This window comes from Rhinoraja longicauda, chromosome 34, assembly GCF_053455715.1.
Source record: "Rhinoraja longicauda isolate Sanriku21f chromosome 34, sRhiLon1.1, whole genome shotgun sequence".
NCBI classification, from domain to species: Eukaryota; Metazoa; Chordata; class Chondrichthyes; order Rajiformes; family Arhynchobatidae; genus Rhinoraja; species Rhinoraja longicauda.
Genome location: NC_135986.1, coordinates 3,592,374 through 3,607,122, shown reverse-complemented (window position 1 = coordinate 3,607,122; position 14,749 = coordinate 3,592,374). Strand labels below are relative to the sequence as shown.

The window sequence follows — 14,749 nt, the reverse complement described above, 5'->3', positions numbered from 1 at the left end:
CTTACAGCGAATGCAGTGCCCGAGACTCAGGTTCGATCCTGACTACGGGCGCCGTCTGTATGGAGTTTGCACGTTCTCCCCGTGACCTGCGTGGGTTTTCTCCGAGATCTTCTGTTTCCTCCCACACTCCAAAGACGTACAGGTATGTAGGTTAATTGGCTGGGCAAATGTAAAGATTGTCCCTAGTGGGTGTAGGGTGGTGTTAGTGTGCGGGGATCGCTGGGCGGCGCGGACCCGGTGGGCCGAAGGGCCTGGTTCTGCGCTGTATCTCTAAATCTAAAAAATCTAAATCAAACAGAGTAGTTGACAGTTGAGCAGTCTTTCCAATGACCAATGATGCCTGACGTCCCAAATTAAACGCACAGCTGCCCAAGGCTAATGAATAATCTAGGGTTGAGATGATGAATTAATTTACTGTGTAATTCCAGGCTATACTTCACAGTCTGCCCACACTATATTACTGAAGTTACTGCCAGGAAAACATGCACAACAGAGTCCATTTGTCGACTTCATTCAAGCGAAGCCAAGACTTCCGTCCGCACAATAAAGGCACAAGTTTACGGAGCAATAAACTTTACTTCCGAGGTTCACATTGTGTTCTGTGCAAGGCAGGTTCTGATTTTGATTGCACTTGTGTGCTGTTGTGGGGAGAGAGAGGGAAAGGGAGGAACGAGGGGGGAGAAGGACAGAGCTTTGCAAGGTTGGTTCAGGGGCAGAAGGACAGAGTCTTGACCCGAAACGTCACCTATTTCCCTTTTCTCCAGAGACGCTGGAAGAATTCAGTGGGTCAAGCAGCATCTGCCGAGGTACCGCTGAGTTACTCCAGCTTTTTATGTCTACCTTCGGTTGAAACCAGCATCTGCAGTTCCTTCCGACACGAGAGATAATTTCAGGTCAGGGCACTTCTTCAGTCTAAACCGTCGCCTATCCTTTCCCTCTGCAGATGCTGCTTGACCCGCTGAGTTCCTCCAGGGATTTGTGTTTTAGACAATAGACAATAGGTGCAGGAGGAGGCCATTCGGCCCTTCGAGCCAGCACCGCCATTCAATGTGATCATAGCTGATCATTCTCAATCAGTACCCCGTTCCTGCCTTCTCCCCATACCCCCTGACTCCGCTATCCTTAAGAGCTCTATCTAGCTCTCTCTTGAACGCATTCAGAGAATTGGCCTCCACTGCCTTCTGAGGCAGAGAATTCAACAGATTCACAACTCTCTGACTGAAAAGGTTTTTCCTCATCTCAGTTCTAAATGGCCTACCCCTTATTCTTAAACTGTGGCCCCTTGTTCTGGACTCCCCCAACATTGGGAACATGTTTCCTGCCTCTAACGTGTCCAACCTCTTAATAATCTTATACGTTTCGATAAGATCCCCTCTCATCCTTCTAAATTCCAAGCCTAGTCGCTCCAGTCTTTCAACATATGACAGTCCCGCCATTCCGGGGATTAACCTAGTAAACCTACGCTGCACGCCCTCAATAGCAAGAATATCCTTCCTCAAATTTGGAGACAAAAACTGCACACAGTACTCCACGTGCGGTCTCATTAGGGCCCTGTACAACTGCAGAAGGACCTCTTTGCTCCTGCACTCAACTCCTCTTGTTATGAAGGCTAACGTTCCATTGGCTTTCTTCACTGCCTGCTGTACCTGCGTGCTTCCTTTCAGTGACTGATGCACTAGGACACCCAGATCTCGTTGTACGTTGCTGAACGAGGGGAGAGCAAGAGTCTTCATGGAAGACAAAGAGCAAGCTCATGAGAATGAACCCACACCCATGTGAGAAGGGGACAATCGTGAGAGAGAGTACAAAGAGGTTAGACTTTAGAAATACAGCATAGCAGTAGACCATTCGGCCCACCCACTCCATGCTAGCTTGCGATCCCCGCACACCAACACTATCCTCTACACAATTTATAATTTAGAGATGCCAATTAACCTACAAACCCGCACGTTTATGGAGTTTTGAAGGAGACCCGAGTACCCGGAGAAACCCACGTGGTCACAGGGAGAATATGCTTTATCTTGCACTAAACGTTATTCCCTTTATCCTGTACCTGTACACTGTGGATGGATCGAATGTAATCATGTATAGTGTTTCCGCTGATTGGTTAGCACGCAACTAAAGCTTTTCACTACATCTTGTTACACGTGACAATAAATTAAATGAACAAATTAAAAAGCCTTTTAGATAGGCACATAGATCAGTTTACACCCCAGCGGTATGAACATTGACTTCTCTAACTTCAGATAGTTCCTCTGTCCCTCTCTTTCCCCTCCCCAGCTCTCCCACTGTCTTCCTCTCTCCCACTACATCCTATCTTTGTCCCGCCCCCTCCCCTGACATCAGTCTGGAGAAGGGTCTCGACCTGAAACGTCACCCATTCCTTCCCTCCTGAGACGCTGCCTGACCCGCTGAGTTACTCCAGCATTTTGTGTCCACCTTCGATTTGAACCAGCACCTGCAGTTAATTTCCAACAGATCAGTTATCAGTTTCGTTTATTGTCACGTGTACCGAGGTACAGCGAAAAGCTTTTTTGTTGCTGGCGATCCAGTCAACTATTGAAAGACAATACATGATTACAATCACGCCATTAAAAATAGCGGAGTCAGGGGGTATAGGAGCAAAGAGGTCCTTCTGCAGTTGTACAGGGCCCTAGTGAGACCGCACCTGGAGTACTGTGTGCAGTTTTGGTCTCCAAATTTGAGGAAGGATATTCTTGCTATTGAGGGCGTGCAGCGTAGGTTTACTAGGTTAATTCCCGGAATGGCGGGACTGTCATATGTTGAAAGACTGGAGCGATTAGGCTTGTATACACTGGAATTTAGAAGGATGAGAGGAGATCTTATCGAAACGTATAAGATTATTAAGGGGTTGGACACGTTAGAGGCAGGAAACATGTTCCCAATGTTGGGGGAGTCCAGAACAAGGGGCCACAGTTTAAGAATAAGGGGTAGGCCATTTAGAACTGAGATGAGGAAAAACCTTTTCAGTCAGAGAGTTGTGAATCTGTGGAATTCTCTGCCTCAGAAGGCAGTGGAGGCCAATTCTCTGAATGCATTCAAGAGAGAGCTGGATAGAGCTCTTAAGGATAACGGAGTCAGGGGGTATGGGGAGAAGGCAGGAACGGGGTACTGATTGAGAATGATCAGCCATTATCACATTGAATGGCGCTGGCTCGAAGGGCCGAATGGCCTCCTCCTGCACCTATTGTCTATTGTCTATTACCGTGTATAGATGATACATGATAAGGGAATAACGTTTCGTGCAAAGTTAAGCCATCAGCTATGCAGGATATGGAGGAACATGAGTCATGTGCAGGCAGAAGAGATCAGTTCATCTTAGTAACATGTACAGCACGGACTTTGTGGGCCAAAGGGCCTGGTCCTGTTTGATGTTGCGGAGAGCAGAGTCAGGGAGTGAGTCACTCATCACAGGGTACTGATTTGTTCTCGTAACCATAGCATTTAAGTGACTGGTTTAATTCATTTTCTAGTCAACAGCAACATTCCTCCTCCACGGAATAATGATTGAAGGTGGGAGGCTCAGTGATTCATCCAAGGTAAATAGACAGAGCGAACAAGGGACGAGGGAGGGAAATATGAGAAATAGCATTCAGATGTCAAATCCACCCTCGAGTTAGATCATGACTGACCTATAACTAAAGTGCCACTAAATGCCATATCCAAAAATCTATCAGCTGCTTAGTTTAGCTTACAGATGCAAGACGGAATCAGGCCCTTCGGCCCACGCCGACCAGCAATCCCCGCACATTAACACTATCCTACACACACACACACACACACACACACACACACACACACACAAGGGGCAATTTTAGATTTTATACCAAGCCAATTAACCTACAAACCTGTACGTCTTTGGAGTGTGGGAGGAAACTGAAGAAAACCCACGCGGGTCACGGGGAGAACGTACAAACTCCGTACAGACGGCGCCCGTGGTCGGGATCGAACCCGGGTCCCTGGCGCTGTGAGGCAGCAACTCTACCGCTGCGCCACCATGCCGATCCACCCTCCAGTAAGATCACGCCTGACCTTTAAGTGCCACCTTCCCGCAGCCTCTTGTGTCTCCGGGGCAAGAAGGGCGGTCACGGTGGCGCGGCGGCAGAGTTGCCGCCTTACAGCGAATGCAGCGCCAGAGACCCGGGTACCATCCCGGCTACGGGCGCCGTCTGTACGGAGTTTGTCCGTTCTCCCCCTGACCTGCGTGGGTTTTCCCCAAGATCTTCTGTTTCCTCCCACACTCCAAAGACGTACAGGTATGTCGGTTAATTGGCTTGGTAAATGTAAAAATTGTCCCTAGTGGATATAGGATAGTGTTAATGTTCGGGGATCACTGGTCGGCGCGGACCCGGTGGGCCGAAAGGGCATGTTTCAGCGCTGTGTCTCTAAACTAAACAAACATTCCTGATGCAATTCTTGCTATTGAGGGCGTGCAGCGTAGGTTTACTAGGTTAATTCCCGGAATGGCGGGACTATCATATGTTGAAAGACTGGAGCGACTAGGCTTGTATACACTGGAATTTAGAAGGATGAGAGGAGATCTTATCGAAACGTATAAGATTATTAAGGGGTTGGACACGTTAGAGGCAGGAAACATGTTCCCAATGTTGGGGGAGTCCAGAACAAGGGGCCACAGTTTAAGAATAAGGGGTCGGCCATTTAGAACTGAGATGAGGAAAAACCTTTTCAATCAGAGTTGTGAATCTGTGGAGATCTCTGCCTCAGAAGGCAGTGGAGGCCAATTATCTGAATGCATTCAAGAGAGAGCTAGATAGAGCTCTTAAGGATAGCGGAGTCAGGGGGTATGGGGAGAAGGCAGGAACGGGGTACTGATTGAGAATGATCAGCCATGATCACATTGAATGGCGGTGCTGGCTCGAAGGGCCGAATGGCCTCCTCCTGCACCTATTGTTTATTGTCTAATCTCAGCAGAGATGGAAAACAACTGTATCTAAACCTCTTACATTAAAGGCCCACATATCATTTCACTTTTTAATTGCTTTGCTGAACCTGCATAGGAACGTAAAGTACAAAGACAACCAGGTCTCTCTGAACACCGCTCACCACTTAAAATAAAAATTTGCCTTTCTGGTTTTTTTTCCCTGCCAAATTGGATGACCTCAGATTTTTCCACATTATTTTTCATCAGTCACGGCCTCATCTGCTTGAGTCGACTGTTCCTGGAAACGGAACGTCGCCCTGAAGCTTCCCTACAGACCACACTGCCACCTAGCTTTGTATTTATTATTAGTAGCGCTCGGTTAAAACCTCAGGGGAGTGGCATAGAAACAGAAAAATAGGTGCAGGAGTAGACCATTGGGCCCTTCGAGACAGCACTGCCATTCAATAGACAATAGACAATAGGTGCAGGAGTAGGCCATTCAGCCCTTCGAGCCAGCACCGCCATTCAATGCGATCATGGGTGATCACTCTCAATCAGTACCCCGTTCCTGCCTTCTCCCCATACCCCCTCACTCCGCTATCCTTAAGAGCTCTATCCAGCTCTCTCTTGAAAGCATCCAACGAACTGGCCTCCACTGCCTTCTGAGGCAGAGAATTCCACACCTTCACCACCCTCTGACTGAAAAAGTTCTTCCTCATCTCCGTTCTAAATGGCCTACCCCTTATTCTTAAACTGTGGCCCCTTGTTCTGGACTCCCCCAACATTGGGAACATGTTATCTGCCTCTAATGTGTCCAATCCCCTAATTATCTTATATGTTTCAATAAGATCCCCCCTCATCCTTCTAAATTCCAGTGTATACAAGCCCAATCGCTCCAGCCTTTCAACATACGACAGTCCCGCCATTCCGGGAATTAACCTAGTGAACCTACGCTGCACGCCCTCCATAGCAAGAATATCCTTCCTCAAATTTGGAGACCAAAACTGCACACAGTACTCCAGGTGCGGTCTCACCAGGGCCCGGTACAACTGTAGAAGGACCTCTTTGCTCCTATACTCAACTCCTCTTGTTACGAAGGCCAACATTCCATTGGCTTTCTTCACTGCCTGCTGTACCTGCATGCTTCCTTTCATTGACTGATGCACTAGGACACCCAGATCTCGTTGAACTCCCCCTCCTCCTAACTTGACACCATTCAGATAATAATCTGCCTTTCTATTCTTACTTCCAAAGTGAATAACCTCACACTTATCTACATTAAACTGCATCTGCCATGTATCCGCCCACTCACACAACCTGTCCAAGTCACCCTGCAGCCTTATTGCATCTTCCTCACAATTCACACTACCCCCCAACTTAGTATCATCTGCAAATTTGCTAATGGTACTTTTAATCCCTTCGTCTAAGTCATTAATGTATATCGTAAATAGCTGGGGTCCCAGCACCGAACCTTGCGGTACCCCACTGGTCACTGCCTGCCATTCCGAAAGGGACCCATTTATCCCCACTCTTTGCTTTCTGTCTGTCAACCAATTTTCTATCCATGTCAGTACCCTACCCCCAATACCATGTGCCCTAATTTTGCCCACTAATCTCCTATGTGGGACCTTGTCGAAGGCTTTCTGAAAGTCGAGGTACACCACATCCACTGACTCTCCCTTGTCAATTTTCCTAGTTACATCCTTAAAAAATTCCAGTAGATTTGTCAAGCATGATTTCCCCTTCGTAAATCCATGCTGACTCGGAATGATCCCGTTACTGCTATCCAAATGCTCAGCAATTTCATCTTTTATAATTGACTCCAGCATCTTCCCCACCACTGATGTCAGACTAACTGGTCTATAATTACCCGTTTTCTCTCTCCCTCCTTTCTTAAAAAGTGGGATAACATTTGCTATCCTCCAATCCACAGGAACTGATCCTGAATCTATAGAACATTGAAAAATGATCTCCAATGCTTCCACTATTTCTAGAGCCACCTCCTTAAGTACTCTGGGATGCAGACCATCAGGCCCTGGGGATTTATCAGCCTTCAGTCCCATCAGTCTACCCAAAACCATTTCCTGCCTAATGTGGATTTCCTTCAGTTCCTCCATCACCCTAGGTTCTCCGGCCCCTAGAACATTTGGGAGATTGTGTGTATCTTCCTCAGTGAAGACAGATCCAAAGTAACGGTTTAACTCGTCTGCCATTTCTTTGTTCCCCATAATAAATTCCCCTGCTTCTGTCTTCAAGGGACCCACATTTGCCTTGACTATTTTTTTCCTCTTCACGTACCTAAAAAAACTTTTGCTATCCTCCTTTATATTATTGGCTAGTTTACCCTCGTACCTCATCTTTTCTCCCCGTATTGCCTTTTTAGTTAACTTTTGTTGCTCTTTAAAAGAGTCCCAATCCTCTGTCTTCCCACTCTTCTTTGCTATGTTATACTTCCTCTCCTTAATTTTTATGCTGTCCCTGACTTCCCTTGTCAGCCACAGGTGTCTCTTACTCCCCTTAGAGTCTTTCCACCTCTTTGGAATAAATTGATCCTGCAACCTCTGCATTATTCCCAGGAATACCTGCCATTGCTGTTCTACCGTCTTCCCTGCTAGGGCCTCCTTCCAGTCAATTTTGGCCAGCTCCTGCCTCATGCCTCTGTAATCCCCTTTGCTATACTGTAATACTGACACTTCCGATTTTCCCTTCTGCCTTTCCATTTGCAGAGTAAAACTTATCATGTTGTGATCACTGCCTCCTAATGGCTCTTTTACCTCTAGTCCCCTTATCAGATCAGGATCATTACACAACACTAAATCCAGAATTGCCTTCTCCCTGGTAGGCTCCAGTACAAGCTGTTCTAAGAATCCATCTCGAAGGCACTCTACAAACTCTCTTTCCTGGGGTCCATTTCCAACCTGATTTTCCCAGTCTACCTGCATGTTGAAATCTCCCATAACCACCGTAGCATTACATTTTTGACACGCCAATTTTATCTCCTGATTCAACTTGCACCCTATGTCGAGGCTACTGTTTGGGGGCCTATAGATAACTCCCATTAGGGTCTTTTTACCCTTACAATTTCTCATTTCTATCCATACTGATTCAACATCTCCTGATTCTATGTCACCCCTTGCAAGGGAATGAATATCATTCCTTACCATCAGAGCAACCCCACCCCCTCTGCCCACCTGTCTGTCTTTTCTATACGTTGTGTACCCCTGAATATTCAGTTCCCAGCCCTGGTCCTCTTGTAGCCATGTCTCAGTGATCCCTACAACATCATACTTGCCCATGACTAACTGAGCCTCAAGCTCATCCACTTTATTTTTTATACTACGCGCATTTAAGTACAACACTTTAACTTCTGTATTTACCTCCCCTCTCACATCGTTCACAATTGGCCCTGCCCTTAATTTCTTTTCCCCTCTAGAACTTCTGTTCCCATTCTTCCGAGATTCAATACGATCATGGCTGATCATCTAAAATCAGTACCCCGTTCCTGCTTTTTCCCCCCATATCCCTTGATTCCGTTAGCCCTAAGAGCTAAATCCAACTCTCTCTTGAAAACAGCCAGTGAATTGGCCTCCGCTGCCTTCTGTGGCAGAGAATTCCACAGATTCACAACTCTCTGGGTGGAAAAGGTTTTTCATCTCAGTCCTAAATGGCCGACCCTGTATACCTACACTGTGACCCCTGAATTCTGAAGAAGGGACTCGACCCGAAACGTCACCCATTCCTTCTCTCCTGAGATGCTGCCTGACCTGACCTTCGATTTGTACCAGCATCTGCAGTTATTTTCTTATACACTGTGACCCCCAGTTCTGGACCTTCCCCCAACATCGGGAACATTTTACCTGCATCTAGCCTGTCCAATCCCATAAGAATTTTATACTTTTCGATAAGATCCCCTCTCATCCTTCTAAATTCCAGTGAATACAAGCCCAGCCAATCATCCCTGTCCCGCCTGCAATTGGTCCAAAACGCCGCAGCGAGACTCCTGACGGGTACCCGTAAAAGGGACCACATCACCCCGATTCTGGGCTCTCTCCACTGGCTCCCAGTACGGTACAGAATCAACTTCAAGCTCCTCCTGTTCACATACAAAGCCCTAAACAGGCTTGCCCCCCCCCCCCCCCCATATCAAAAATCTTCTAACGCACCACTCTATCTCCAGGTCCCTCAGGTCGGCCGACTTGGGGCTACTCACTATCCCGCGGTCTAGGCTTAAGCTCAGGGGTGACCGCGCTTTTGCGGTTGCAGCTCCTAGACTGTGAAACAGCATCCCTCTCCCCATCAGAACTGCCCCCTCCATCCACTCCTTTAAGTCCAGGCTCAAAACCTATTTCTACTCTGAGGGGGCGCTGTGAACTGTTTATGTATGTGCTGTTATGTTTGTGTGCCATTGTATGTTCGTTTCTTAGTACCTGAACTGATGTACAGCACTTTGGTCAACGTGGGTTGTTTTTAAATGTGCTATACAAATAAAATTGACTTGACTTATGACTAGTCGACCCATTCTTTCACACGCGAAGAGCTGGAGGTGAGAAAAGACCCGGACGAACCAGCGCCAGCCACAAACAATCCCCTAATTTTAGATTTTTTTTAGATTTAGAGATACAGCGCGGAAACAGGCCCTTCGACCCACCGAGTCCGCGCCGCCCTGCGATCCCCGCACATTAACACTATACTACACACACTAGGGATAATTTTTTACATTTACCCAGCCAATTAACCTACAAACCTGCACGTCTTTGGAGTGTGGGAGGAAACCGAAGATCTTGGAGAAAACCCACGCAGGTCACGGGGAGAACGTACAAACTCCGTACAGACGGCGCCCGTGGTCAGGATCGAACCTGAGTCTCCAGCGCTGCATTCGCTGTAAGGCAGCAACTCTACCGCTGCGCCACCGTGCCGCCCTCAGATAAGCAGGGTAAATGCACCGTCTTTTGCCCAGAGTAGAGAACCCAAGGGCATACGATTTGGGTGAGTGGGGAGAGGGGGAAAGATTTAAGCGGTAACCAAGGGGTGTTGTTACACAAGAGGTGGTGGGTATAGCTTCACCTTAAACTTGTGTCCTCTGGTACTCGATTCACCTACTCTGGGCAAGAGACTGTGTATTTACGAGGGTGTTGCCAGGACTAGAGGGTGTGAGCGACAGGGAGAGGTTGAGTAGGCTGGGTCTCTATTCCATGGAGCGCAGGAGGATGAGGGGAGATCTTGTAGAGGTGTACAGAATCATGAGAGGAATAGATCGGGTAGATGCACAGAGTCCTTTAGCCAGAGTAGGGGAATCGAGGACCGGATGACATAGGTTCAATGTGAATGGGAAATGATCCTAGTGCATCAGTCACTGAAAGGAAGCATGCAGGTACAGCAGGCAGTGAAGAATGCCAATGGAATGTTGGCCTTCATAACAAGAGGAGTTGAGTACAGGAGCAAAGAGGTCCTTCTACAGTTGTACAGGGGCCTAGTGAGACCGCACCTGGAGTACTGTGTGCAGTTTTGGTCTCCAAATTTGAGGAAGGATATTCTTGCTATTGAGGGCGTGCAGCGTAGGTTTACTAGGTTAATTCCCGGAATGGCGGGACTGTCGTATGTTGAAAGACTGGAGCGACTAGGCTTGTACACACTAGAATTTAGAAGGATGAGAGGGGGTCTTATCGAAACGTATAAGATTATTAAGGGGTTGGACACGTTAGAGGCAGGAAACATGTTCCCAATGTTGGGGGAGTCCAGAACAAGGGGCCACAGTTTAAGAATAAGGGGTAGGCCATTTAGAATGGAGATGGGGAAAAACCTTTTCAGTCAGAGAGTTGTAAATCTGTGGAATTCTCTGCCTCAGAAGGCAGTGGAGGCCAAATCCCTGAATGCATTCAAGAGAGAGCTAGATAGAGCTCTTAAGGATAGCGGAGTCAGGGGGTATGGGGAGAATGACCAGCCATGATCACGTTGAATGGCGGTGCTGGCTCGAAGGGCCGAATGGCCTCCTCCTGCACCTATTGTCTATTGTCTAGTGACTATCCCATCGTTTGAGAAACAGTTGGACAGGTACATGGATAGGACAGGTTTGGAGGGCTACGGACCAAGCGCAGGCAAGTGGGACTAGGGTAGCTGGGACATGTTGGCCAGTGCGGCGAGTTGTGCTGAAGGGCCTGTTTCCACGCTGTGTCACTATGACTCCATGAGTCTAATGGTCAGTTTTTTTAATCGGACGCACCTCTTATACACAACCTTCAGGTCCTTCCACTCCAGGAAGCTGCACATCTTGGGCTTGCGTCCGAGCACAATCTGCATCAGCTCCCGCCCGAGCTTCTTCTTCTCCCTCTCCGACATGGCGACGTACCATTTCTGCAGCCTCAGCTTGCCCTGCCGGCTGAACAGTAACATGAAACGCATCTGTGGAGGCCAGAGCACAGAGAGAGAGAGAGAGAGAGAGAGAGAGAGTTTAGTTTAAAATACAGCGCGGAAACAGGCCCTTCGGCCCACCAGGTCCGCGCCGACCAGCGATCCCCGTGCATTTACACTATCCCGCGCACACACAACACATTAGGGACAATTTTTACATTTACCAAGCCAATTAACCTGCATACCTGCACGTCTTTGGAGTGTGGGAGGAAACCGAAGATCTCGGAGAAAACCCACGCAGGTCACGGGGAGAACGTACAAACTCCTTACAGTGCAGCACCCGTAGTCAGGATCGAACCTGAGTCTCCGGCGCTGCATTCGCTGTAAAGCAGCAACTCTACCGCTGCGCTACCGTGCCGCCCAATTCAATTCAATTTCATTCTGAAGAACGGTGTGCTCTACTTATATTCAGTGCCCCCAGCAACGAAGGCTACAGTCAGGAAGTGGTGATGTAGTTCTGTAGGTATTTGCTGAGGCCACACTTGGGAGTATTGCATACAGTTCTGGTCACCCCACCAGAGGAAGGACGTGGAGGCTTTGGAAAGGGTTCAGTTGAGGTTTACCAGAAAGCTCCCTGGATTCGAGCATTTCAGCTACCGGGCGTGCTTGGTTAGACTTGGATTTCTTTTATCTGGAATGTCAGATATTACGGTTGCCAACTTTCTCACTCCCAAATAAGGGACAAAAGGTGACATCACCGACCCGCGCCCCACGTGACCTCACGCAGCCAGCGGCCACGTGCTCCCGCTCCACCAATGGCAGCCGCCTGGGCCGGGAGGCGGGTTGCTATGCAACCTCCATTAGGCGGCGTCCGGGCGTCCGGGCCTACACTGGCCCCTGGGCCTACAGTGTCCGGGCCTACAGCGGCTCCCAGGCCAACAGCGGCTCCCGGGCCTACAGTGTCCGGGCCTAAAATGGGACAAGGGCGGTCCCGTATGGGACAAACCAATTCAGCCCAATATACGGGATGTCCCGGCTAATATGGGACAGTTGGCAACCCTATCAGAGATTGACGGGAGACTTGAGCGCAACAAATAAAATGATGAGAGACTTAGATAGGGTAGACAGTCAGAACATTTTACACCGGGTGGAAATGTTGAACACTAGTGGGCACAGCTATAAACTGGGAGGGGAAAGTTTAATGGAGATGTGTGGGGCAAGTTTTTTTTTTACACAGAGCATAGTGGGTGCCTGGAACGGATTGCCAGGGGTGGTAGACACAGAATGCTGGAGTGCCTCAGCGGGTCAGGCAGCATCTCGGGAGAGAAGGAATGGGTGACGTTTCGGGGCGAGACCCTTCTTCAGACTCATTTTGCCTGGGGTGGTGGTGGAGGCAGAAAAGATAGTGGATGTTAGGCACATGGAAGAGCAGGGGATAGAGGGATATGGATCACGTCCACACAGATGAAATCAGTTTAACTTTGCATCATGTCCGACACAAACATTGTGGGCCAAAGAGCCCGTTCCTGTGCTGTATTGTTCATTGTTCCAATACAAAGTGTGGCTCATTTCTGAGGCGTGTTGAGTTTAGTTTAGAGATACAGCGCGGAAGCAGGCCCTTTCGGCCCACCGGGTCCGCGCCGCCCAGCGATCCCCGCACACTAACACTATCCTACACCCACGAGGGACAAATTTTACATTAACCTACAAACCTGTAAGACTTTACAGTGTGGGAGGAAACTGTGGAGGAAACTGTGGGAGGAAACTGTGTGTGTGTGTGTGTGTGTGTGTGTGTGTGTGTGTGTGGGGAGTGTGTGTGCGCGTGTGCGTGTGTGTGTGTGTGTGTGTGTGTGTGTGTGTGTGTGTGTGTGTGTGTGTGCGCGCGCGCGTGTGTGTGCGCGCGCGTGTGTGTGCGTGTGTGTAAGGGGCAGGGGTGAGTGTCACACGTTGCCCGACCGTGTGGAGGGAACAACGTCGGGCAGGGGTCACCCACTCTGGGTGTACCCGCAGTGGTGAAACAGGCCCTTCGGCCCACCGAGTCCGTGCCGACCAGCGATCCCCGCACACGGACACTATCCTACACACACTAGGGACGATTTACACATTTACACCGAAGCCAATTAACTTACAAGCCTGCACGTCTTTGGAGTGTGGGAGGAAACCGGAGCATCCGGAGAAAACCCACGCAAGTCACGGGAAGAACGTACAAACTCCGTGCAGACAGCACCCGTAGTTGGGATTGAACCCGGGTCTCCGGCGCTGCATTCGCTGTAAGGCGGCACGCAGCGCCACCGTGCTGGACAGAGGAGGTGGAATCAGCTACAATTGCTACATTTAGGATGCATTGAGACAGATACTTCAATGGACAAGATGGAGAAGGATTGATTCCTGGCCTCCTCCTGCACCTATTGTCTATTGTCTATTGTCAAACCTGCCCATCGTTGGAGCGTGGGAGGAAACCGGAGATCCCGTACCTGGGCCTCCCTGCCGTATCTCTAAAATCTAAGTGTGGTACCTCAGCTGCACGGAGGCAGAGAGGAGAGCTCTTCAGCGGGTAGTCCATAGAGCTCAGAGGACCATCGGAACACAGCTACCAGCCTTGGAGGGCATCTACAACACACGATGCCTCAGGAAAGCCACCAGCATCCACAAAGACTCCTCACACCCCTGCAACAGTCTGTTCGAACTCCTTCCATCGGGCAGACGATACAAGGCCTTCTACGCCCGCACCTCCAGACTCAGGAACAGCTTCATCCCCAGGGCCATAGCTGCCATGAACCGGTCCTGCTGAGCCGGATGGTCACATCGCACAGCGAACCGGCACAGATCTACTTGCACTTTATTCTGTTTTAAAACTGTTACAATTTGTTTCATTGGGTTGTTTAAATTAATACTGACTAGCTAATTAAATTATTGCATCGTATGGGAGGCGCATTCCCAATCTCGTTGTACCCCTGTACAATGACAATAAAGATGTATTGTATTGTGTTGCAAAGTCCTAATGCAGGCAAATGGGATTAGTGTAGATGGGCAAAAAACAAGTCAGTGTGGACATGGTGGGCCGAAGGGCCTGTTTTTATGCTGTACCACGATGACGCTATGACCACATTTTGCTCAGAATGATCGCTGCACCCGCCCATTGTCTGATCAGACAACGGAGAAGGAGTTTAATGGCTCGGACATTAATAACAACACAAAAAAAAACGATTTAAGGTATGTTAAAGGCACTGCAATCTCAAAAGGTCCCTAACAGAGCCAAGTTTATTTCCATATGAAAGACCAAATGCAGGGTAACTATTAACTTACAGTATAATTATTGACCATTTCGGTCGACTCTTTAAAATTTGCATCGAGACGGGTTAGTCAGAAATTGATTGCTGTTGTGGAGAATCAGGGCTTGAAGCTCAAGTGTAACTCTGTCCTATCAACTGCAAGTGGAAAACTACAAGGGGTCTGGAACCATAGAATTGGTTCAGCTCACGTCCATGCCAGCCCCTA

General features: G+C 48.7%; 1 protein-coding gene across 1 annotated transcript in view; it reads right to left on the bottom strand.

Annotated features, from left to right (window-relative positions):
- ap1s1 (adaptor related protein complex 1 subunit sigma 1) overlaps positions 1 to 14,749 on the bottom strand; it is a 52,708-nt gene that overhangs the window by 12,334 nt on the left and 25,625 nt on the right. Inside the window, exon 2 of the mRNA XM_078427822.1 lies at positions 11,124 to 11,302. Coding sequence (XP_078283948.1) covers positions 11,124 to 11,302 — 179 coding nt within the window. The remainder of the gene's footprint in view (positions 1 to 11,123; positions 11,303 to 14,749) is intronic.